The 23450-nt window shown below is 40.9% G+C and overlaps 1 protein-coding gene across 1 annotated transcript in view; it reads left to right on the plus strand.

Annotated features, from left to right (window-relative positions):
- Positions 1–23112, plus strand: part of Alk (anaplastic lymphoma receptor tyrosine kinase) — a 716643-nt gene extending 693531 nt beyond the window's left edge. Inside the window, exons 26-29 of the mRNA XM_013013560.1 lie at positions 2196–2297; positions 10964–11098; positions 11724–11814; positions 21935–23112. Coding sequence (XP_012869014.1) covers positions 2196–2297; positions 10964–11098; positions 11724–11814; positions 21935–22633 — 1027 coding nt within the window. The 3' untranslated portion in view covers positions 22634–23112. The remainder of the gene's footprint in view (positions 1–2195; positions 2298–10963; positions 11099–11723; positions 11815–21934) is intronic.
- The last annotated feature ends 338 nt before the right edge of the window (positions 23113–23450 follow it).

The raw sequence follows: 23450 nt of genomic DNA on the forward strand, positions 1-23450 counted from the left end.
TTTTCCCTGTCACATGTTCAATGCTACTGGAAAAAATAATCATAACTTTTTAAAAAATGCTTCTTGGGGAAGTGGCACTGTGGCTCAAGTGGTAGAGCACTAGCCTTGAGCTGAAGAGCTGAGGGACAGCACCCAAGCCCCATGACCAACAACAACAACAACAAAAATGCTTCTTGGGCTGAAGATAGAGCACTGTGGCCTAACCTCTTTAATAAAGCCCAAGATTTGATCCCCAACAACAACAATATTGCCTAGTAGGTTTCAAAACCTGTTTTTAAACATGCAGCACTTTCTCTTATACTTTCCTTCCCAACTTGTAGTTTATTCTTTTCCTCATTATTGACAACTATGACTGGCTACATGCACAAGCTGGGCAAGTCTCTCCTCTTCATAAATGCCTTCCCTAACTCTCTGGGGAAAGGCAGAGACATAGTTATATAGAGCTGTAACTCTTTGGAGACTGTTGGATGTAATCTGGTACCCCTGAGGACAGTGGTCAGAACTGGTACTGTGTTCAGAGGGGCAAAGATCCTGCTTCTGAGCTAAGACCACAGAGGAGCAGAAGGTGAGGACTCAGTAGGTGAGGATGTCTCCAAAGCTGCTTACTGCTGGAGTGTATGTGTTTGTGATTTTCGTATCCTCCTCTTAGCCTTTTAAACCTAAAGTCAGCATTTCTTTCCTACTGTCTCAGAATACCCCAATAGTCTCTAGTTTAAAATACAATGCTGTGGTGTGTTATCAGGCTCTGCCTTCCACTCTGATAGCTTCCTGTTGTATGTCAGCTTTCTGCCACTGGGACAAATACCTGAGACAAATCCACTTACAAGGAAGAAGAGGTTTATGTTGGCTCACAGTTCTGGGGGTTTCAATCCATGCTCATTTGGCCCTATTGCTTTGGGCGTGTAGCAACACAGTATATCATGGTAGGAGCACATGGCACCAGCACAGGCCCCATGTTCATCTCATGTTAGCCAGGAAGTAAAGGGAGAAAGGCCTGGGCTAGAGTCCTAATATCCCCTTCGAGGCCATGCCTTCAATAATAACAACTTGATTTCCTTCCCATGGCCTCATCTACTAAAAGTTTCACTAGCTCCCAATCATGCCATAGGCTGGTGACTAAGGCTTTCAGGAGACAATTAAGATCCTTACTTGGGCTTTTAACCACCCTTGTTTACCTACAGTCCCACTGCTCTCCCATACTAGGCAATTTTGTGGGTCAGGAATTTCTTGACATCTTAACTCCATCCATGCTCCTCTGTGAGACTTTCCTCATATCTTACCCCTGCCTCACATAGAGCAAATTAATCCTTCATTCGTGGCACTGAATTCTGTCCCTACTACTTTGTCATGTTCAGTGTCTGTGCACTGACTGCAGATATGTCTCCTTCCACTCAACTGTATCCTTGGGAGACGGATGATGACATATTTATGTCCTCAGCTTATGGCAGAGTACCTGATACATACCAATAACTCCCTACATGTTTATTGAAGTAATTAATTAATATAGACAGCTGGTGAGGAGCTGTCTCCCATAACGCATCCAGACACAGAACACCAGGCTAGGTGTGGAATTGGCTTAAAAGGTAGATGAGTTAATTTATTAGTTTTTCTCAGAGCCGTGCACTAATGACATTACTGATGAAAACTCCTCAATTTAATTCATCTGTGTATTAAGCTAACTCTATGCCCAGCCCTAAGTTCTCCTGTCCGGGTATGTTATGGGAACAACCCCTGCCAGCTGTCTAGATGTGTCGAGCGCCTGTATTGAGCTAAATACTGCTGTGCAAGTGCCACAGAGGATCCAAAATGAATAAGACAGCAACCCTCCTCTCAGTTCTCCCATTTTGGATCCTACATTACTGCAGGTCATCAAAAACATAATGTACTTAGAAGGCTGGAGTCGTGTTATTCATTGTGAGTTATAATAAAAAAATATCCAACAGGGAAATCTCAACATCTGCTAGCAGGGATCTCAGTCATTGCATAGATCTTTTCCTTTATGCCTCAAATGCGCCATTAAATGATGCCAAAGTTCTTAACTAAATGATCTGTGCTGTCCCACTCTCCTCTGGAACCACCAAGGACTCCTCCGATTTCAATCCTTTAATGGGGAAAACTGTGTTGCTGCCATGTTCTCAAGTTTCTGTGTGGTGCCATCTCCAGATCCGAGCTTGGTGTCTTCTTCCTCCCCACAGAGCCAGCTACTATAGAAAGGGAGGGTGTGCCATGCTGCCGGTTAAGTGGATGCCCCCAGAGGCCTTCATGGAAGGAATATTTACTTCTAAAACAGACACATGGTGAGTCTTCCTACCGTGCTGATGCAGGCACCCCCCGAGGCTTTAGGTGGTGTTCCTGGGCCAAATGAGCCACGCTCCTCACTGAGCCCCTGGGCTAATGGGGAAAGGAAAGGGAGAGAAAAGATTGGATATGACTCACAGTGGTGGTTCTCATTGGAGAGCTTCTTAAAATGAGGATTACTGGACCTACCCTGAGAGTCTCTAATTCAAGCCTGAAGTCCCGCTGGACACTTGCATTTCCAACAGCTTCTAAACTGAGGCTGACTTTGCTGGCTGGGAGAACCACATGTTGAGAGCCTCATGTAATTGTATGTGACAAATGAAACCTCTGTTCCCTCACAAAGCATTACACATGGATGTGTGTTCTCAGAGCATACAAACACATATACATACATACACACACATGCATCAAAAAAGGAAGATTTTTAATTACATTAAAAAATCTTTGTTTTCCAAAGATACAGATGACAAAGACAAAACTTCAGAGACTAGAAAGTTCATGTTTAAGTGGAACTTTAGCATACACACACAGATATGTGTGTTTTAGAGCATGCAAATATATACACACATGTGCATGCATGTACACATACACACCAATAACGGGAGATTTTTAATTGCATTAAAAATTCTTTGTCTGGAAAAGACAGAGATGATGACAAAAACAAAACTTCAGAGATTAGAAAGTTCATGACTAAGTAGACCCTTGCTGAGAGCAAATCTTCTAGTGTATTGACTCACCCCCACACACACACACACCATTCCCGCCCCCATCTCTATCATCAAGTCTGAGATTCTCTTTCCAGGGAGATTCAACTAAATCCCTTAGGTCTTAGGAACATAAACCTCAGCAGGGGAGTGGTACTCTAATCTATGCCAGGATATTTTCTTTTCTTTCTTTAAATGCTGGTGCCAGTGCTAGGTCTTGAATTCAGAGCCTCTCACTCTTGCTTAGCCTTCTTGCCTATGACTGGTGATTTACCATTTGAGTCATGCCTCCAGCTCAACATTTTGCTGGTTAATTGGATGTGAGGTCTTGTAGACTTTTCTGACCAAGCCTGACCTCAAACTGAACCTCCAGGCCTCAACCTCTTGAATAGCTAAGATTATAGGCATGAGCCACAAGTGTATGGCAACAGAAGAACTTTCTTCTGAAGTGTGTCTATATAAAGATGGATTGTTCTCAGCACCAAGAACAGGCAGGGAGGGGAAGTCCTGGGGGAAATAAGCATTGAAGATACTGACAATGAGGTCACCAGTGTAGCAGACTGAGCACCAAAGATCTTAATCCCAGAAGCTCACCATTGTTAGCTTGGAAGAAAAGGAAGGCTGGATGTGATGATACAGGCTTGTGGAACCAGCTACTCAAGAAACAGAAGTAAGCTGGTCATCCGTGGCTCACACCTGTAACCCTAGCTACTCAGGAGACTGTGATCTGAGGATCACAGTTTGAGCCCAGGCAGGAAAGTCTATGAGACTCTATATCCACTAAACTACCAAAGAAGCGGAAAATGGAGCTGTGGCTCAAAGTGGTAGAACACTAGCCTTGAGCTAAAGAAGTTCAAGACAGCACTCAGGCTCTGAGTTCAAGGCCCAGGGTTGGCACCAAATAGGAAAAAAGAAAGAAGAGGATCAATGTTCAAGGCAAATTCAGAGAAAGTTAGCAAAAGCTTATCTCAGAAACAAAAAGGACTGGGCACGTGAGTTCAACCCCTAGTAGGAGGAAGAGAAACAGAAGGAAGAGGAGGAAGAGGAAGAGGAGGAAGAGAGGAGGAAAAGGAGGAGAAGCAATAAGAGGAGTAAGAGGAAGAAGAGGGAAAGGATGAATTAAGATGACAATCTGGACAAGAGGTAGTTTTCTAGGAGCAAATGTCATCACATGTGTCCTTCCTTGACCTCTATCCTCAGCCCAAAAAGGAATAGTAAATGCCACCCTCAGTGAAGGAAGAGGCAGCACGGATGTGGGCTCAAGGGGTTCTGGCTGTTACCAAAAGCTGGGAGAAGCCTGCAACAAACTCTCCCCTAAGAGCCTTCGAGGGAGCACACCCTGCCAACACCATGCAGTCAGTCAAGTGACACCAAATTCAAATTTGCTGGTTAATTGGACTTCTCTACTCAGGCTGACTTTGAACCTTGATCTTCAGTTCTCAGCTTCCTGAGTAGCTAGGATTCCAGGCATGAGCCATCCATGCCTGGCTAACATTCATTTTCTTTCAATATATGATGACAGAAATATTAAAAGTAATGGATGGACTGGAACATACAGTTAAATAAATCTTCTGGAAGAATAAAACAACTCTAAAAGAATAGTTACATAGGAAAGAAAAGAGAAGAAAATTGAGACAAGTAGAACATTCGATCCATTAAATTGATGAGATGGGAGTCACAGAAAGAAAGAAGTGAAGAGAATAAAAATATGGAAATAATTCAGTATTTCCCAGAATCAGATATAAATCTCCTGAGTGAAAGTACTCACCAAGTGCCAAGTGCCATGGGTAAAAAAGAGCCACCCGGGCTGGGAAGGTGGCTCAGTGGTAGAGCACTTGCCTTGCATGCTTGAGGCCCTGGGTTCGATTCCTCAGCACCACATAAGCAGGGAAAAAAAGCCGGAAGTGGAGCTGTGGCTCAAGTGGTAGAGCGCTAGCCTTGAGCTGAAGAGCTGATGGACAGTGCCCAGGCCCAGAGTTCAGGCCCCACGACAAGACCAAAAAAAAAAGAGGCACACGAGATCGCACGCCATGGACTTCCACACCAGTGGTAGTGAAGATTGTGCATGCTAATAAGTAGACTAAACTAACCGTGGAAACAATCCCAGATAAAAGAGAGTGCAGAGCATGGAATAGCTTAAAGTGGGGTCCCTGCATCAGCAGCCGAAACATCACCTGGCAACTCATTAGAAGTACAAACTCGCAGCCCCCACCTCAGGCCTAATATGACAGAAATGCTTGGGAGTGGGACCCAGTAATCTGTGTTTTAATAGACTCTCTAGAAGATTCCCTTGTGCACCAAAGGTGGAATATCAGTCACCTAACCTACCCAGAGGCAGAAGAGAACTTAGTAATGGTTCTGAACACATGCATAGCTATAGTAATGGTTCTGAACACATGCATAGCTATGGCCCATTGGTTCTGCTCTTAAGTACCACCATTCATGAAAGGTTGACACAAATACTCTTGGGAAGAGATGTTCATTGGCTCATTGTTGAAATACAGAAAAGACAAAAACAACCCAACTCTCCCATGAGCAACAGATAGAAAGATAAGCTGTTCATAATGTTTGTGTGTGAGTGTGAGAAAGAGAGAGAGAGAGAGAGAGAGAGAGAATGTGTCCTGGGGCCTAAACTCAGAGCCTAGATGCAGTCCCTAGCCTTTTTTGCTCAAGATTGACACTCTACCACTTGAGTCACACTTCCGCCACATCTGGCATTTTGGTGGTTAAGTAACAACAACAGTCTTACTGGCTTTCCTGTGCAGGCTGGCTTCAAATAGCAATCCTCAGATTTCAGCCTCCTGAGTATCTGATTATGGTCATGAGCACCAGCATTAGGTAATAGGCTGTTCATTTTTATCTTGGAAAATAGCTCAGCAATATAAAAGAATTCTGTATTAACATTGATGTTTGTGTATTACAAAAATTATACTCAGTGCAAGAAGAGGGAGGAGTAAACTACAAAAAAAAAGGAGTAGTTGAAAACTCAGGTATAAAGCCGGGCATTGGTGGCTCACACTTATAATCCTAGCTAGTCAGAAGGCTGAGATCTAAGGATCATTGTTTGAAGCCAGCATGGGCAGAAAAGTCCATGAGATTCTCATCTTTAATTAATTAGCAAAAAGTCAGAAATGGAAATGTGGCTCAAGTCCTAGAATGCCATCCTTGAGTGGAAAAAATAAGTGAGAAGACAAGGCGCTGAGCTTAAGTCCAAGTACCAAGTACTAAAACCTTGTTAATAATTTTACAATGCAAAAATTAAGTCTGTAATATAGAATCTTCATATTTTATGCCTTCTCACATTCTTAGAGAATGTAAGAGTACACCAGGAAAATACATTGGAACCTCAGTGAAGGGAAGGGAGGGAAGAAGAGCTAAAGATGGGAGTTTTGTGTATCTATTTTATTTATTCAGAAAAAAAGGTGTGCTGTCCCAAAGGTGAAATAACATCTAGATTCCCTCAAAAGATGCTGATATCTACTTATCTCAAAGATCTATCTATCTATCTAAATATCATTTGTATTTAATCATCATATCTGTCTACTAAATCTAGCTAGCTAGGTAAATTTGAAATATCTTCTATGCAGGTATGAAAATAGCACAATGAAACTCCTTTGTACAACTACTATAGGCTAATAAAAGAAAAAAATCTAACTCTAGACAGAAAGAAAATGTATAACTATAATTCTTTAAGCCAGTTTCTTGCTTGTTTGATTTCTGCTGTTATGCTTTGCTGGGGAGGGCTTAAAGACCACTAGAGAGGCAAAATATATGTGCCAGGCAATTAGTACAAAACACAGTAAAGAGCTCTGGCAGTCTATTTCCATCTGTGTTAGGCCTGTATTGTCACAGTCTCTGCTACAACCTGCTCATCTTCAAAACATGGAAAGCACCTTTGTCCAATCTTCTTCACAACAATCTCTGAAATTTCACCAAGATGACAACAAGAGTGTTTTGTGTTCCATAAAAGTATAGTTCCCTATAATTTTTATGTCAGGAGTTATTAACAACAGAAAGCTACATCCAGACATTAAAGACAGGATTTATTTAAAAAAAAAAAAAAAAGGCCAGGTGCTAGTGGCTCACACCTGTATTCCTAGCTACTCGGAAGAAAAGTAAGAGAAGAGGAGGGTTGGTTAAGACGCACTGTATTCATAAACTGCTTTGTTAAATGCAAATCCTTTGTACAACTACTTAAAGATAATAAAAATATTTTTTAATGAGAATTTTTGGAAATGGCGCTGGAGCTCACATGGTAGAGCGCTAGCCTTGAGCTGAAGAGCTGCGGGACAGCACCCAGACCCAGAGTTCAAGCCCCACGACCAACAAAAAAAAAAGAGAGAGAGAAAATTTTTTAAGAGCAATGACTTCTAAGAAATTTTCACTAAATTTCAAATCTTTAGATTTGAACATTTATATTTCTAATTTTTACTATTTTGTCTTTATTAAATTTCCTTTCTTGAAAATAGTTTTCCAAGTTACAATAAAACATAATAAAATATTCCTTTAAAAAATAAAATATTAAATGAGGGAAGGAGTAACAAGTTTTACAAGAAATGTACTTATTACCTTACTTATGTAACTGTAACTCCTCTGTACATCACCTTGACAATAAAAAGAAAGACAAAAATAAATAAATAAAATAAAATATTGCCAGGTGCTCATGGCTCATGCCTGTAATCCTAGCTACTCAGGAGGCTGAGATCTGAAGGTCACGGTTCAAAGCCAGCTCAGGCAAGAAAGTCCATGAGATTCTTATCTCCAATAAACTACTCAGAAAAAAGCCAGAAGTGGTACTGTAGCTCAAGTAGAAGAGCGCTACTCTTGAGGGAAAGAAGCTCAGAGACAGTGCCCAGGCCCTGAGTTCAAGCCCCAAGACTGGCAAATAAATAAATGTTGATCCTTTAAGAATTTAGGATTTCAAATAAATTTTTAATCAAAATGCCAAACAAAATTGGTTTGGAACATAGTCCTAAAAATCACCTCATAAGTCAGTTAAAATAAAAGCAAGAAATCAGAAAAAATAAGAGGAAACGTTTTACATATATAGTAAAAACAAATACATGAAAAGCAAAGCAGAGTTGGGCACTGGTGATTCATGCTTCTAATCCTCAGGAGGCTTAAATCTGAGGATTACTGTTCAACCCAGCCAAGGAGGAACATCTCTGAAACTCTTATCTCCAGTTAATCATGTTTCTAATCCTCAGGAGGCTGAAATCTGAGGATTGCTGTTTAAAATAGCCAAGCAGGAAAATCTCTGAAACTCTGATCTCCAGTTAACCACCAAAACAAACTCAGAAGTGGAGCTGTGGCTCAAGTGGTAGAGGGCTAGCTTTGAGCAAAACAGCTTAGGAACAGCACCTAGGTCTTGAATTCAAGCCCCAAGATTGGCACAAAAATAAAGTAAAACAGCATTGTCTTAAAGCAAGAAGCTGAGAAATAGATGAGATGAATAGATAAATCAAAAATGGACCTGTTTTCAATCATCAATCAATAGGTATAAGAAATATTACTTAATGAATAGTATTAAAGGAGTAATTGTTTAGAAAAGTTAATTTAGTTCCTCATAGTACACACCAAGTTAAATTCCCACTGAATCTAAGAAGAGAAAAAAAAACACAACTATGAGAAAACAGCAAATATCTCATCTTTGGTGAAGAAAGCATTGCATGATTATAAAATCAGTGATCATAGAAAATGTTTATAGATTTAACTACCTAAAATCAGTGCTCATAGAAAATTTTTATAGACTTAACTACCTAAATATAAAAATGTTTATCATGTTAGAAAGTAAAGTTAGAAAGCAACTAATAGAAGAGTGAATTTTTGAGGAAAGACTAATATCTTTTGCACATGTAAAGAACGTAGCCAGATACACTGGCATGTGCCTATAATCCTAGCTACCCAGGAGGTGGAAATCAAGATCATGATTAAAGACCAGCTCAGGCTAAAATGCAAGAGTCTATCTTTTTTTAAAAAAAAATCTGCAAAAAATGGCTGGAGATCTGAATAAATAGTAGAGTACCTACCTAGCAAGAATGAGATACTGAGTTTAAATCACACCAAGGCTGGTGGAGGGTTGGGGGGAGAATGGGAAGTTGCATGGCAAAACAAACAAACAAAAAAAGGAAATGTGATAACCAAAATAACATAAGAATGGGCTAAAAAAACTATATGATAACATAAACATAAAGTAAACTCATAAACATTGTAAAAATAGTCCATCGTGTTAACCAATGATGTAGGATACTACTCATCAAGTTTTAATTTCAGGAGTTCTCATAGTAAATCACACACAGTGTAGAGGAGAGAATCTGCTGTACTCTGGGCAGTGCTGAGAAATGAACATAGTAATGTGTTTGGAAATCACATTTCTCAATATTTTTATTCGTTTGATCGTGTTGATATACTAGAATTATTCTTGATTTCATGAACTTATCCTAGCATAGTAATGACAGAATTAATCCTGAAGAAATCCTCCTTTTAGCAGAGATGAACATCATCATGGCATTTTAAATAGTTTGAAAATTGAAGACAATTTGATAAGACAAATTAGGGCACAACTGCTCAATGGGATATTTGACAACCATTTCAAATGCTGTTTCCAAAATGTATTAGCAAGGAAAATGTCTGTGTGATAATGGAATACAAAAAAAATACATATCCAGGTTTGAAATTGCATGTTGAATATAACTGCAATTAGGGTTTTTTATCTGCTCTATAGAAATTTCTAATTTTTTTTCATCTTTCATTTTTTTCTCTTGAAGTACCTTTACAGAAACTTGTTCTATTTCTTTCTCAAAAAATATTAATTTAGGGATCTCACAATTGTTATAAACCACAATTTATTTCTTGAAAGCTCCAGGAGAGAATTAAAGATAGCAGGAATTCTTATTTTTAACTTTGAAATAAATGGCTATGACAGAGGGCTGTCTTTGTATGTGTGTGCATGTGTTTCTTTGCTCCTCTTTGGTCTACACAGCTTGTGGGCTCTAGTGCCTATCATTATTCAATTTGTCCTCTACGAATGTGATAGGACCATGTAATTCCTCTGTTTTTCCCCTGCTATTCCAAGGTGAGGAATAGGGTGAAAGGAACAACCTACTACCAAACTGGGAACTCACGGACAAGCTAAGAATTCCAAAATAAGGGATTTTTTAACCCTCAGTGAACATCTCACAAGAAAAATGCTTTGGTTAGATTTTTCCAAAATCAAATATTTGAGCTCTGTTCTCTTAGAAATCTTCCTGGAAAACTTCTTCCCCCATTTTTTTTAAACTGCAATGCTAAAAAAAAAAGTAAAGCACAGAAATGTGACTGAAACCAAAAAAATGTTACTGGTGGTTATCTTTCAATGGAGAGTCCCATGTGGTACCTTCTCCTTCATTCCTTTGAGTTTCTGCATCTTGGCACCCTCTTTTATGGGAAAGGGAGAAACAGATTGAGGTGAGAATGAAGAGAAAAAGCAAGGAGAATGCAGTCAAAGTTTTCATTATAAGCCAGGCACCAGTGGCTTGCACCTATAATCCTAGCTACTCAGGAGGCTGAGATCTGAGGATGGCAGTTCAAAACCAGCCCAGGCAGGAAACTCCACAAGACTAATCTCCAATAAACCACTCAGATAAATGGAAGTGGTGCTGTGGCTCAAGTGGTAGAGTGCTAGCCTTGAGCTGAAGAGCTGAGGGACAGCGCCCAGGCCCAGAGTTCAAGCCCCATGACTGACCAAAAAAAAAAAAAATCATTATATATCCTGAAAAATTAGGAAAAGTACAGGAAGGATGAGTGAGAATGTTGAAAGGGGTGACGATCCAGACTCATTGAATTCATGAATTCATAAACCACTTTGTTGAATATGTCCCTTTTCCAACTACTTAAAGATAATTTTTAAAAGAAGAAAGAAAGACTCAATGTGTGTGTGCTTGTATCTACATCCCTGCCTGTGTCTTCTGTCCTACGGCCAGGTCCTTTGGAGTGCTGCTGTGGGAGATCTTTTCCCTCGGGTACATGCCATATCCCAGCAAAAGCAACCAAGAAGTGCTGGAGTTCGTCACCAGTGGAGGACGGATGGATCCACCTAAGAACTGCCCTGGGCCTGTGTATGACTCTTAGAAACATTTCTTCAAGCAGTTCTCTTTCCAAATCTGGGCCACATATGTGTCTTTAAAGCAGAGTTGAAAGCTGTTTCGTGTAATGTGCTCTTAAGATAGAAATGTGTGTGTGACCCCAGTAGATGAGTTATTCTTCTACCTCAGAAAAGGTATCCCCTGTCTTACTGGAGATTATAGCCTCTCCAGGACTACACCGGTAGGGGTACCCCGAGAACTATGTGTTCCACACTGGATCCCTGCTACTCAGTACTAGATGTCTGAATCTCCCTTACATTTTCTGTTCCCTGCACTTTCTGCTGTCCTGTCTGGCAGCTCTCACTTCCTTCCCAGAACAAGGCAAATGTGATGTAGAATATTGCTCTCCCAAAGTGGCTTCAATTAAGGGATGGGAAAAGGGAGTTGTATTTAATCTGTCATATTTAATGAGCTTTGGCATTATAAAGCCTTGCACCTGAGCATGGTTCCCCAGGCTACCAGCAGGAGGCAGCATCTCAACCTTGTAGGTCCTAGATGAGTTGACAGCCTCAAAGATGGATGCCATGCCTGGCTGGGAGAAATGTCTTTTCTATCCTCCGGTATCTCCTGACTTTAATTACTGTGCTTATTCTTTCAGATATAGAATAATGACTCAGTGCTGGCAACATCAGCCTGAAGACAGGCCCAACTTTGCCATCATTTTGGAGAGGATTGAATACTGCACCCAGGTATAAACATTTTCTTCCTTCAGATGGCATTTGTTAGTTAAATCTACAGTATATGGATAAAAATCATGAAGACAGCAGACTCTGAAATATGACATGAAAGATTAAACTATAACATGATCATGAGAATGAATATCCATTTTATAGAATGAAGTGATTGATACTTGTTTGTCCATTTCATACAAATGCCAGTAGCTTCCACTTTCATCAAACAGAGCCATAGAGGGTCAAACAGAAGGAGTAGGAAATCAACTCATTTCACAAGTACAAGTAAGTCCCCGCTGGATGCCCAGTGTTTTATTAGATGAAACTCGAGGCTCAGAGAACTATGATTCACCTACTCTCAAATAATTCATAGCTTGACTGGAAAAATAATAGCATATAAAATAAACAGCAGCATACAATTGCTAAATCGTATGTCCAACTATATATGTGACAAGGAATGGAAGTATTGAGGGAATGAATGTTCTAAATAATCCAGAGACATTTTGATATCGCCCATCGGGGGTACGTGTGTAGATATGTTACACAAATCACCATTATGTTATTTCATTTTTAGTTTTATTGAGGATTTTCTTCTATATTCATCCCCTTCTACAGGTGAGTAGTTAGGCTTGGAGAAATTGTCCAGTTGCATTTTCTAGCAATCCCAAGGTCCCTGTAGATCCTTCTCCTGTGCTTCTGGTCCACTGAATTGTCACTTCCTCCCCGTCTTCAGCAAATCAACATTACACCAAGCATATAGAGGTTAGCAGGAAGTTGTTTCCTCTTTGTCTCATGTATAGACGTGCCTGCACCTGCAGCCATTCCCAGCATCCCCCGCCCCATCATCTCTGAACCAAAGGATCCCTGCATTGTGAGCACTGTACATGGAACAATGAGATAGAGTGTAGGAAGAGCTTCCTCTGGTCTCCAGGCATCACCAGCTCCCCTCCCCGACTGGGTTGCCAGGCTGTCTCTTCCTTGTATCCGTTTTCTTTCCCTAGCTTCGGACTCTTGTGCTAGAATATCTACCTCTGAGGAGAGAAGAGTCAAATAAGTAACCACTACCTTTCTAAATTCCGTGAGAGGGACAAAAGACAGATACTCTCTCCTATCTAGCTAGGCTCATTGTCCTGCCTGCACTGGCCTCTCAGCTCAGCAGGAAGCTGAGCATTCTCTTTGTCTGTATGGCTTTCACTTACCAAGTTAATGGACTTCTTTCAGAAAACGTTGTTGAATGAGATTTAAAGTGTTATATTGTGTTTGTTGTTATTATAGGGAGGTTACAGTTATGTAAGTCAGGTAATGTGTACATTTCTTTTTGGACAATGTCATTCCTTCCTTGACTCTCTCCCAGTTTTTCCCTCCCTTCCCCATCTACAAGTTGTTTAGTTCATTTTCAATCTAGTGTCTAGTACCACTGCTGCATTTGTTCACCCTTTGTCTCTCCATTTCTGTACCCCTCTTTACCCTCCCAAAGACAGATAAATAAACAGACAAGACTTGGAAAAGAAAACAAAAGCAACAAAAGATGAAACCTCTTGTTTCTATTTCCTGGAGTTTATTTTGATAAGGATTATTTCATATGATCAGAGGCACATAGGCCTTACACCTTTGTATTCCTTCCCTGAGAGTATCTCTTTTGGTCTCATCGTGTGTGAAAGCCTAGAGTCCTATAGAATTTATCATGTCTTGGTATATTTTAGATCTACCTTCTGCATATGAGAGAAAATATACTCCCCTTTGTCTATCTGAGCTTGGCTTACCTCACTTAACATGATTTGTTCTAGATCCATCCATTTCCCTACAAATGGCATATTATTCTTTCTAATGCCTGTGAAAAAGTCCACTGTGTACAGGTACCACATTGTTTGGATTCACTCATCTATTGTAGGGCATTTGGGCTGGTTCCATAACTTGGCTGGTGTGAACAGCAATGCACATACCTGTGCAAGTGTTTATATAGTACCTGGGCTTGAGGTGTTCTGGGTAGATGCCCAGGAATTGAATGGCTGGGTCATAAGAAAGATCTATGTTTAGTTTTTTGAGGAACCTGTCCAGAGTGGTTGTACTAGTTTACATTCCCACCAACATCCCTACATCTTCACCAATGTGTGTTTTGTTCGAATCCATCATGTTGGACAATCTAACTGGGGTGAGATGGAATCTCAGAGTTGTTTTCATTTGCATTTCCTTTATGGCCAAGGATGACAAGCATTTCATCATGTGTTTCTTTGCCATTCTTACCTCTTCTGAGAAGTCTCTCTTTAACTCCTTTCCCAATTCAGTGATTGGTTTACTGGCTTTGGGAAAGGTTAGTTTCTTGAGCTCCTTTGTATATTTTGAATATTAGGCCCTTCTCTTCTGTATTGCTGTTAAAGATTTTCTCCCAATCTCTTGGTTACTTTCTAGCTTAGTAACTGTGTCTGTCCTTTGCTGTGAAGAAACTTTTTATTTTGATGTAGTCCACTAGTCAAGTCTCTCTCCTTCCTGCTGTGCCCTGAAGCTCTTTTCAAAACATTTTTGCCTATACCTATGCCTATGACTATGCCTATGACTATGCCTCTTGTAGTAATTTCAACATTTTAGGTCTGACATTGAGGTTTTTGATCCACTTTGAGTTGATATTAGTTCGTGGTGACAAACAGGGATCCACTTTTAGTTTTCTGCACATGGATGCCCATTTTTCCTAACATCAATGATTGAAGAGGCTATCTTTTTTCCACCATATATCAAATATCAAATATCCAGTAACTGTAGGTATATAGTTTTATTTATGTGTCTTCTAGTCTGTTCCGTTGATCCTCAGCTCTATTTTTTGTGCAATACCAAGCTGTTTTTGTTATAGCTCTGTAATAGAGCTTGAGATCCGGGATTGTGATAATAACACCAGCATTTTTTTTTTGGCCTAGAATTGCTTTGGCTATTTGAGATCTTTGTTGTTCCATATAAATTTTTGGATAGTTTTCTCTGTCTTGGCAAAGAACTTCATTGGGATTTTGATGGAGATTGTATTAAGTTTGTAAATCATTTTTGGCAGCACGGCCATTTTTACAATATTAATTCTATCTGTCCATGAACATGGAAGGTGTTTCCATTTCCTGATGATGTCTTTGATTTCTTTCTTCAATTTTTTTATAGTTTTCACCGTAAAGTTCTTTTACTTACTTGTTTAAATTTATTCCCTGATGTTTTATTTCACTTTTGATGCTGTCATAAATGGAATTGTTTTCCTGATTTCCCTCTCTGCTTGGTATACAGAAAGGCTACTGATTTTTTTAGGTTAATTTTGTATCTCGCTACTTTGCCAAAATTATCAGCTCTAGGAGCTTCGGGATGGAGTCTTTTGGGTCCTTTAGATGTGAGATCATGTAATTTGCAATGGGGATAGTTTTTTTCCCTATGTGAATCTCTTTTATCCCTTTTTCTTGACTTACTTCTCTGGCTAGGAATTCCACAACTGTATCAAAGATGAGTGGAGATCATGGTAATCCTTGCCCTGTTCCTGATTTTAGAGGAAGTGGTTTCAATTTTTCACCATTCTGTAGGATGCTGGCTATTAGTCTATCATATGTAACCTTTATTATTTTGAGGTATGTTCCTTCTATTCCTAGCTTCTCCAGAGCTTCCAACATGAATGGATGTTGGACTTTGATGAAGGCCTTTTGTGTTCTATTGAGATGAACATGTGGCTCTTGTGTTTGGCTCTGTTGATATGATATATTACACTTATTGCTTTACATATGTTAAACCAGTCTTGTATCTCTGGAATAAACCCACTTGGCCATAACTATGAGTTTTTTATTAGTTGCTGAATTCTGTTGGCTAGTATTTTATTGAAGAGCTTGTGTGTGTGTTCATCAGAGCGCTTACTCTACAGCTTCTCTTTTCTCATTGAATCCCTACCTTGTTTTGGAATGAGTGTGGTACTGGCTTCATGAAATGAGTTTGGAACTGATTCTTCTATTTCTATTTCATGGAAAAGTTTGAGGAGTACCAGTGTCAGTTCAGCTTTAAAGGTCTTATAGAATTTAGCTGTGAATCTATCAGGACCTGGGCTTTTCCTTGTCGGAATACTCAATTTCAGTGCACATTATAGGCCTGTTTAAGTGGTTTCTATCTTCTTGGTTCAGCTTAGGCAGTTTGTATATGTCTAGACATTTATCCATTTCTACTAGATTTTCCTTCTTATAGGTTTTGAAAGCAGTTCGTCATAATACTTTGGATTTCTTGGATATTTGTTGTAAAATTTCTGTTGGAATCTCTAATTCCTTTGGAATCTCTAATCTCTTTTCTTCATCAATTTAGCTAGTGGTCTGTCAATTTTACTCATTTTTTCAAAGATTTTCATTGATTTTTATATACAGATTTTTAGTCTCTAGTTCGTTGATTTCTGCCCTAATCTTTACTATCTCTATCTAGTAGTTTAGGGTTTCATTTGTTCCTGTTTTTCTAGCAGATTTAGTTTCATCAGAACCTTATTTACTTACACTGTTTCTGTTTTCTTTATGTGCACACTTAGAGCTATGAATTTTCCTCTCAACGCTGCTTTCACTGTATCCCAGAGGTTCCGGTATGATGTGTTTTCATTTTCATTGAATTGCAAGAAGCTTCTGATTTCCTTATTTCTTCAGTGACCCAGCTATTTTTCAGTAGGATGGTGTTCAGATTCCATGTGTTTTAGTGTTTTCTACACTATTTTTTTGTTGTGGAGACCTAGTTTAATTCTATTGTGAACAGATAGGATACAGGTAGTTACACTGATCCTTTTCTATTTGCTCAGGCTTGCTGTATATCCTAGGATATGGTCAATTTTGGAGAATATTCCATGTGCTGCTGAGAAGAATTATATAGTTGTTGGGTAAAATACTCTGTAGATGTCTTTTAAGTCCATTTGGGTTATGGTTTCACTTAATTCAGAAGCTTCTTTGATGGTCTTTTGTTTGGTTGACTTGTCCTTTGGTGAGAGCGGGATGTTAAAGTCTCCCGCTATTATAGTATAGGAGTTCTATCATGTTCTGTAAGTCTAAGAAGGTTTCATGTATTTAAGTTCTCCATTTGGTGCATAAATATTAACCACTGTGATTCCGTCTTCATGGATCATTCCCTTTACTAATATGTAATGACCTTCCTTGTCTTTTTTTGACGAGAAGTCTATTTTATCAGATACTAGTATGGCTGATTTTGACGAGAAGTCTATTTTATCAGATACTAGTATGGCTACTCCAGCCTTCTTGCAGGATGCATTGTATGAAAGATCTTTTTCTATCCTTTCACTAGGAATTTGTGAGGTGAGTTTCACAGAGACAACAAATGGTTGAATTGTGTTTTTGATCCAATCTGTTGCTTCACATCTTTTGGTTAAAGAGTTGAACCCATTGATATTTAATGTTACTAAGGAGAATGTCATGTTTCCTGCCATTTTGTTGTTTTCCTGTATGTATTTCTTTCCTCTTCTTGTGTTTTCTAGTCTTCTAGTGATTTTTTTATTCAATGCTGTATTTCCTTGAGTTTTCTTCAGACTGTTTACTTCTCTTAGTGCTGGTTTAGTATTCATGAAATCCTTTAGTTTTTGTTTCTCATGGAGAGTTTTAGTTTTCCTGTCAGTTGTGAATATTAGCTTTGCTGGGTATACTAGTTTGGGTTGGCAATTGTTATTCAGAGCTTGAATTATACTGCTCCTGGCTCTCCTTGCATTAAGAGTTTGTGTGGAGAAATCTGCAGTAACTCTAATCTTCTTTCCAATATAATAAAGTTCCCTCTGATTTTTCTGCATTTAAAATTAATTCCTTGTTTTTCAAGTCCCAAGTTTTCACTACAATGTGTCTAAAGGTATTTCTTCTTGGATCTTGTCTACTAGGAGTTCTGTATGCCTCTGTCAGGTGGATGAGATTCTCTTTATTGAGATTGGCAAAGTGTTTTTATTTTGTTAAATAGATTTTCGATGCCTTTAGTTTTTAATTCTTCTCCCTCATCCATCCCAATTAAGTGTAAATTTGCTCTTTTGACTGAATCTGTCAATTCTTTTTTTTTATTTTCTTGTAAAGATGCTGTACAGAGAGGTTACAGACATCAGTAAGGTAATGAGTACATTTCTTGTCGGGCACTGTTACCCCCTCCTTTTATGGTTCTCCCTCTGTCAATTCTTCAATGTTCCTCTGGAATGTTCTGAGTGTTTTTTTTCCCATGCCTTTGATTCATCCTCAACTTCGGATATCTGTTTTCTACTTCACTTACTCTAATGCCTATGTTTCAACTATGCTTTGCAATAAGGACTAGACCCTTTCATGTTTCCAAGCTCTGTTGATGTCACTTCTCGGGGTTTTGTCTTTCATTTAGGTGTGTAATGTTTATATCTTCTTCTCTGTGCCTTCTTAGATGTCCTGTCTTTTCTTGGTCATTTCTTCCTTGCATTCTTCCATTTGTTTTTTGCTCTTCCCTTTTATTTCATTAGCAAATTCTCTCATCATTGTTTTAATGGTTCTTATGTTCTCCCTCACTTCTTTACTTTGGCTAGAGTACTCGCCTGAATTGTTGGCTTGTGTAGGGTTCTCCTGATTGCTAATGAATTTTGTGATCTTTTTTCACTGCGATTTACACATCTGGGTTCAGGGTTTGAAGAGGTCGTTAAGGTTAGGTATTAGTGTCAGTGGCAATGGGCTATGCTTTTCTAGCTTTCTTGTGGGTACTGTGCAGTTTGTGTCCCCCAGAGAGGCACGTGCTGGCTTTTAGGTCCATCTGAGTGCTGTCTCTGGCCACACTGTGTCTGAGGGTGTATTAAGCAGGGACACACAGAAGTCTGTCTGCCCAGTTAGGTATAAAGCATGGTGTTGTGGACTGTTGTTGGCATCGTGCACTAAGATGTTCAGGCAGGTTTCTGGGGCCAGCTGGGCATAGAACCCCTGGTGCTGTGGATAAGGGTATCATGCAAGGTAAAACCTAGCTGAGCTTTGGGGAGTCAACTAAACATATACCCCAGGTACTATGTGTGGGGACATCCCAGTTACAGATGCCCAGGCTGGCTTTTGAAGCTGTGTGGTCAGGATGCATCCTTGATACTGCAGGCATGGGCTTCTCACATGTAGGTGCATGGGCATTTGGGTCTGACTGGATGCAGATCTCCCTACCCCAATTCTGTTGGAGGCCAGCAGCATTCTGCTTAGAGTATAAGGTCAGGCGTGGGTAGGTGCTGACCCACAGTGCTGTGGGAAGCCAGCAGCATCCCCTTCATGGATGCACGAATGGGCTAGGCTGTGTGCAGATCCGTGGCTCACTGGTAGCACAATGCATGGGGATGCACATGTGTGCTTTTAGACTCCACACACTGTGTTCCCTGCTTGGCATTAGAGGTCTCACAGAGACCTTTCCTGGGGTTTGGGACCCCTGTGTCCTCTGGTAGCCCTAGGGCCCTGCAGAGACTATTCCTGGGGTTAGGCCCCACGATGAACAATACTGAGGTCCAAAGCCCCACCTTTTACTCAGCACTGGTGGCTGAGTTTGGGGACAGAACTCTGATATTGGGGCTTTCTGATACATAGTTTCTGGTTGCAGGTAGCATTGGCTTGAGGCATGTCTTCCCATCAGGTACTTGTGTCTGCTCAGGGTGGGACCCTGGTTTGGAGCACCGCTTTTCTGTCCCTTTCTGTATGGATTCCTTAAGGGGCCAGTTCTTGTCCTATTGGTGGTGGGCTTGGCTGGAAGCCTTGGCTACACGTTCTGTCCCAGGCTGGCAGGATGTTAAATCCTTGGGCACGGTGTGAGCAGAGACTGGTATGGTCTCTGAGAAGGGGTCCAAGGCTTTGTCTTTTTCTCTGGGTTCACCTACACCCAATATGTGATGCAATTGGCCGAAGGCTGGTATGGGCTGAGATTGATACCATTTCTGAGTACCAGAACCAAACTTGGTCCCTTGTCCTTCACTCTCCCCAGTGCCAATTACTGACCCAGTGAAGGAGGTTAAACCTTCACTTTCTACTCTCGATTCTGAGCTCAGAATTCTGTCTGTTGTTTATGTTCTCTCCCCAACCTTCCTATGTCCCAGTTTGCTTCTAAGCCCTGGGCTGAGTTCCTCCCCAGCCCTTCTCACTGGCCACCTGCGGGTAATGAGTATGTGACTCAGTGTTTGGCTTTCCCATAGTCTCCTTCCTGGGGTTTCACAGCTTTAGTCTTGCCAGGTGGGATGCACCAAGAGGAAATCTGAGTTGAGCAAAGATCATGGTTGAACCCTGAGCTGCTCTGATTGGAGATCTGCACTGATCTAAGGGCTGTTCAGTGTGGTAGGCTTCCCAAAGTGCAGGTCTGCACGGCATGTAGTTCTATGGGGCTCTTCACTGTGCAGGCCACTCTAAGCCGTGGTCCACACAGAGCTGCAGGCTGTGATGGGACCTGGCTACATGAACTAATTGGTTCTGTTGTTGTTGCCATTATTTTCTCTTCTGAGTTGTAAGGGGTTTGCGGGGGAGGTTGTTTGGTTTTGTTTTGTCGGTTGTGGGGCCTGAACTCTGGGCCTAGGCACTGTCCCTGAGCTCTTCAGTTCAAGGCTTGTGCTCTACCACTTGAGCCACAGCACCACTTCCAGCTTTTTCTGTGTATCTAGTGCTGAGGAATCGAACCCAGGGCCTCATGCATGCGAGGCAAGCACTCTATGACTGAGCCACCTTCCCAGTCCATGAGGTTTAAGTTTTGATGTTTCTTGGCTGGCACTAAGCTCTACTGCTTGCCTTTCCCTGGCACCAGTCTCAAGCTGGATTTCCAGGTTAGGACTTCGTATTTCTGATTGAACAGGCAGAGCTCAGATATTGTCCCATCTCTCTAGTCTACCATCTTGGCCATTTTCTAGGTTATTATTATATTATTATATTGTAACCTGAATGGATTACACACACACACACACACACACACACATACACACACACGCACGCACGTACGTACACTCCTCTCTCCCTACCTACCATCTTTGGTTTTTCTCCAAAGAAGTAAGCTCCCTCTCAAAAGCAGATAGTTTCACCTGCAGATTTTAAATAACTCACTATGGAATGTAATAAGAAATGGGAAGGGATCTAAAGCATTTAAAAAAGGTTATAGGGTAGTTATTTTTCATTCTTAAACTCTTTTACTGATGAATACTGACTACTAAGTTCTTGTGAAACCTTGATTATAAGGTCTTTTCCTCATTTGAATAAAACATTGCTGAATTAAATTTGTATAAAACATTCATGAATTAAATTTCTCGTTTTCCTCCACAAATTTTCCCTAAACTTCTAGCAACCATTTCTGCTTATCTGTTACAATCGAATACTGCTAAGAAAAGGGACAAAAAGACATCTAGCACAATGTCGTGGTAAATGGTTTTGCCCAGGGCTTTCAGAACCTGGCAAAGGGCTCATCACATCTGAACCAAACTCCTTCGTGGTGAGAGCTATACGTGTAATGATGAGCTACATTGTAGGTAGAGCAAGAATAACTTGGCCAAATATGATAGAAACTGGAGATGGCTAGAAAGAGAGCCAGCATGGTATCCTCCCCCTCCCCCTCTTTCTCTCTCTCTTTTCTTCCCCTTAGCACACACAACTGAAGTGGCACATACAAACTTTTCTAAGTGAAAAAGATTTTATTGAAAACAGACTGAAATACTTTTTTTAATATATGGTTTAAAGAAAAATAATCTGAGCAGGTACCAGTGGCTCACACCTGTAATCCTAGCTATTCAGAAGGCTGAGATCTGAAGATCAAGATTCTAAGTCAGCCCTGGCAGGAAAATCCAGGAGACTTTTATCTCCAATTAACTGCCAGAAAGCCTGAATAGAGCTGTAGCTCAAGTGTCAGAGTACCAGTCTGAAGTGACAAAGTAAGGGGCAGTGCGCAGACCCTGAGTCAAGCCCAAGTACCAGCACACACAAAAAATTAATGTGTAAACATTGTGTTCTGCAGAGCTCCTGTGCCCCAGGCAATAAGGTGTGTACCCCCAACATCTGCCTGATACAGATCCCACATTCCATGCATTACTATATCCTCAACACATAGTGAATGGAGGTCTCATCTGTAACGTACATTTAGATAGGATTATCTTTAAGCTATCTTCAGGCCCAGCCTTTTCTATGCTGTGAGTCCAAGTTGTCACCAATCATGTCTGCTCCCATAGGACCCTGATGTCATCAACACTGCTCTGCCCATAGAATATGGCCCACTTCTGGAAGAGGAGGAGAAAGTGCCCATGAGGCCCAAAGACCCGGAGGGGATGCCTCCGCTCCTCGTGTCTCCCCAACAGGCAAAACAGGAGGAACGCGGTCCAGCTGCCCCAGCGCCTCTGTCCACCGCATCCTCTGGCAAAGCTGTGAAGAAACCCACAGCTTCTGAGGTCTCTGTGCGAGTCCCCAGGGGGCTTCCCATGGAAGGGGGGCACGTGAACATGGCATTCTCTCAGTCCAACCCACCATCGGAGCTGCACAAGGTCCAGGGATCCAGAAATAAGCCAACCAGCTTGTGGAACCCAACGTACGGCTCCTGGTTTACGGAGAAACCGGCCAAAAAGAACAATCCTCCAACAAAGAAGGAGCCACATGAGAAGAGGAGCCTGGGCCGTGAGGGAGGCTGTACTGTCCCAGCCAACGTGGCCACTGGCAGACTTCCAGGGGCCTCGCTGCTTCTGGAGCCGTCCGCGCTGACTGCCAGCATGAAGGAGGTACCTCTGTTCCGGCTGCGCCACTTCCCCTGTGGGAACGTCAACTATGGCTACCAACAGCAAGGCTTACCTTTAGAGGCCACCGCCGCCCCTGGAGCTAGTCAATATGAGGACACCATTCTGAAAAGCAAGAGCAACGTAAACCAGCCTGGGCCCTGAGCCGATCCGGACACTCACTCCTTTTTTTCCCCCTTCTCCCTTGGGGAGAGAGAGAGAGATAATGTCTCCACCATAAGCCACAGACTGAATGTCACTTTCATTTTGTGCCAACCTGTTTTAAAGTGCCACATTAAAAAAAAAAAAGTTGTATTTTCACAATGCTTTAAAAAAAAAAAAAGGTTTTGAGCATGGGTTCATCTTACTCTTTCGAAAGAAGAAAAAATCCCATAAAGACGAGTGATTTCAAAAAACAAAAAACTCCAAGGCCCAGATGGGTTGCATAAGGTTTTTATGCATGGTTGTTGTGTAACTGCTTTCCGCTTCTCTTCTGTTTTGTGTGTGCTCTGCTTCAGTGTAGTCAGAAGTAGCTGCTGTACCTCTCACAATCGGAGGCACAGATGTTGCCCTTACCTTGTTGATGTGGACATGAATCATTCTGAGGGGTGAGGGGACAGAAATAAAGCAATCAATTGCAATGATTCAGCATGGAGAAAGACCTTCTTTACTCAGAAGAGAAAAATCATAGACAACTTACTGAGCCATCACTTTAAATGGTGGTTAGATGCTTTAATTGTTCTGACTCATCACCAATTGTAAAAAAAAAAAAAAATCAGTTGTAAGTAGTTCCATAGTACAGAGAAAAGGTGTATATACTCATCTAAATCAAATACATACATCCTAAGTGCTTTGAGAATGATAAGACACCAGTAGAGGTTCAGAGATGGCAGACACTCTATTGATGGATATACCTCATGCCTTAAGAAAAAATCATTCTGATTAAAAATTTTTAAAAAATGAGTGTGAGGTTTCCGACTGG

The sequence above is a fragment of the Dipodomys ordii genome, unplaced genomic scaffold, assembly GCF_000151885.1.
Source record: "Dipodomys ordii isolate 6190 unplaced genomic scaffold, Dord_2.0 Scaffold20, whole genome shotgun sequence".
Taxonomy (NCBI): Eukaryota; Metazoa; Chordata; class Mammalia; order Rodentia; family Heteromyidae; genus Dipodomys; species Dipodomys ordii.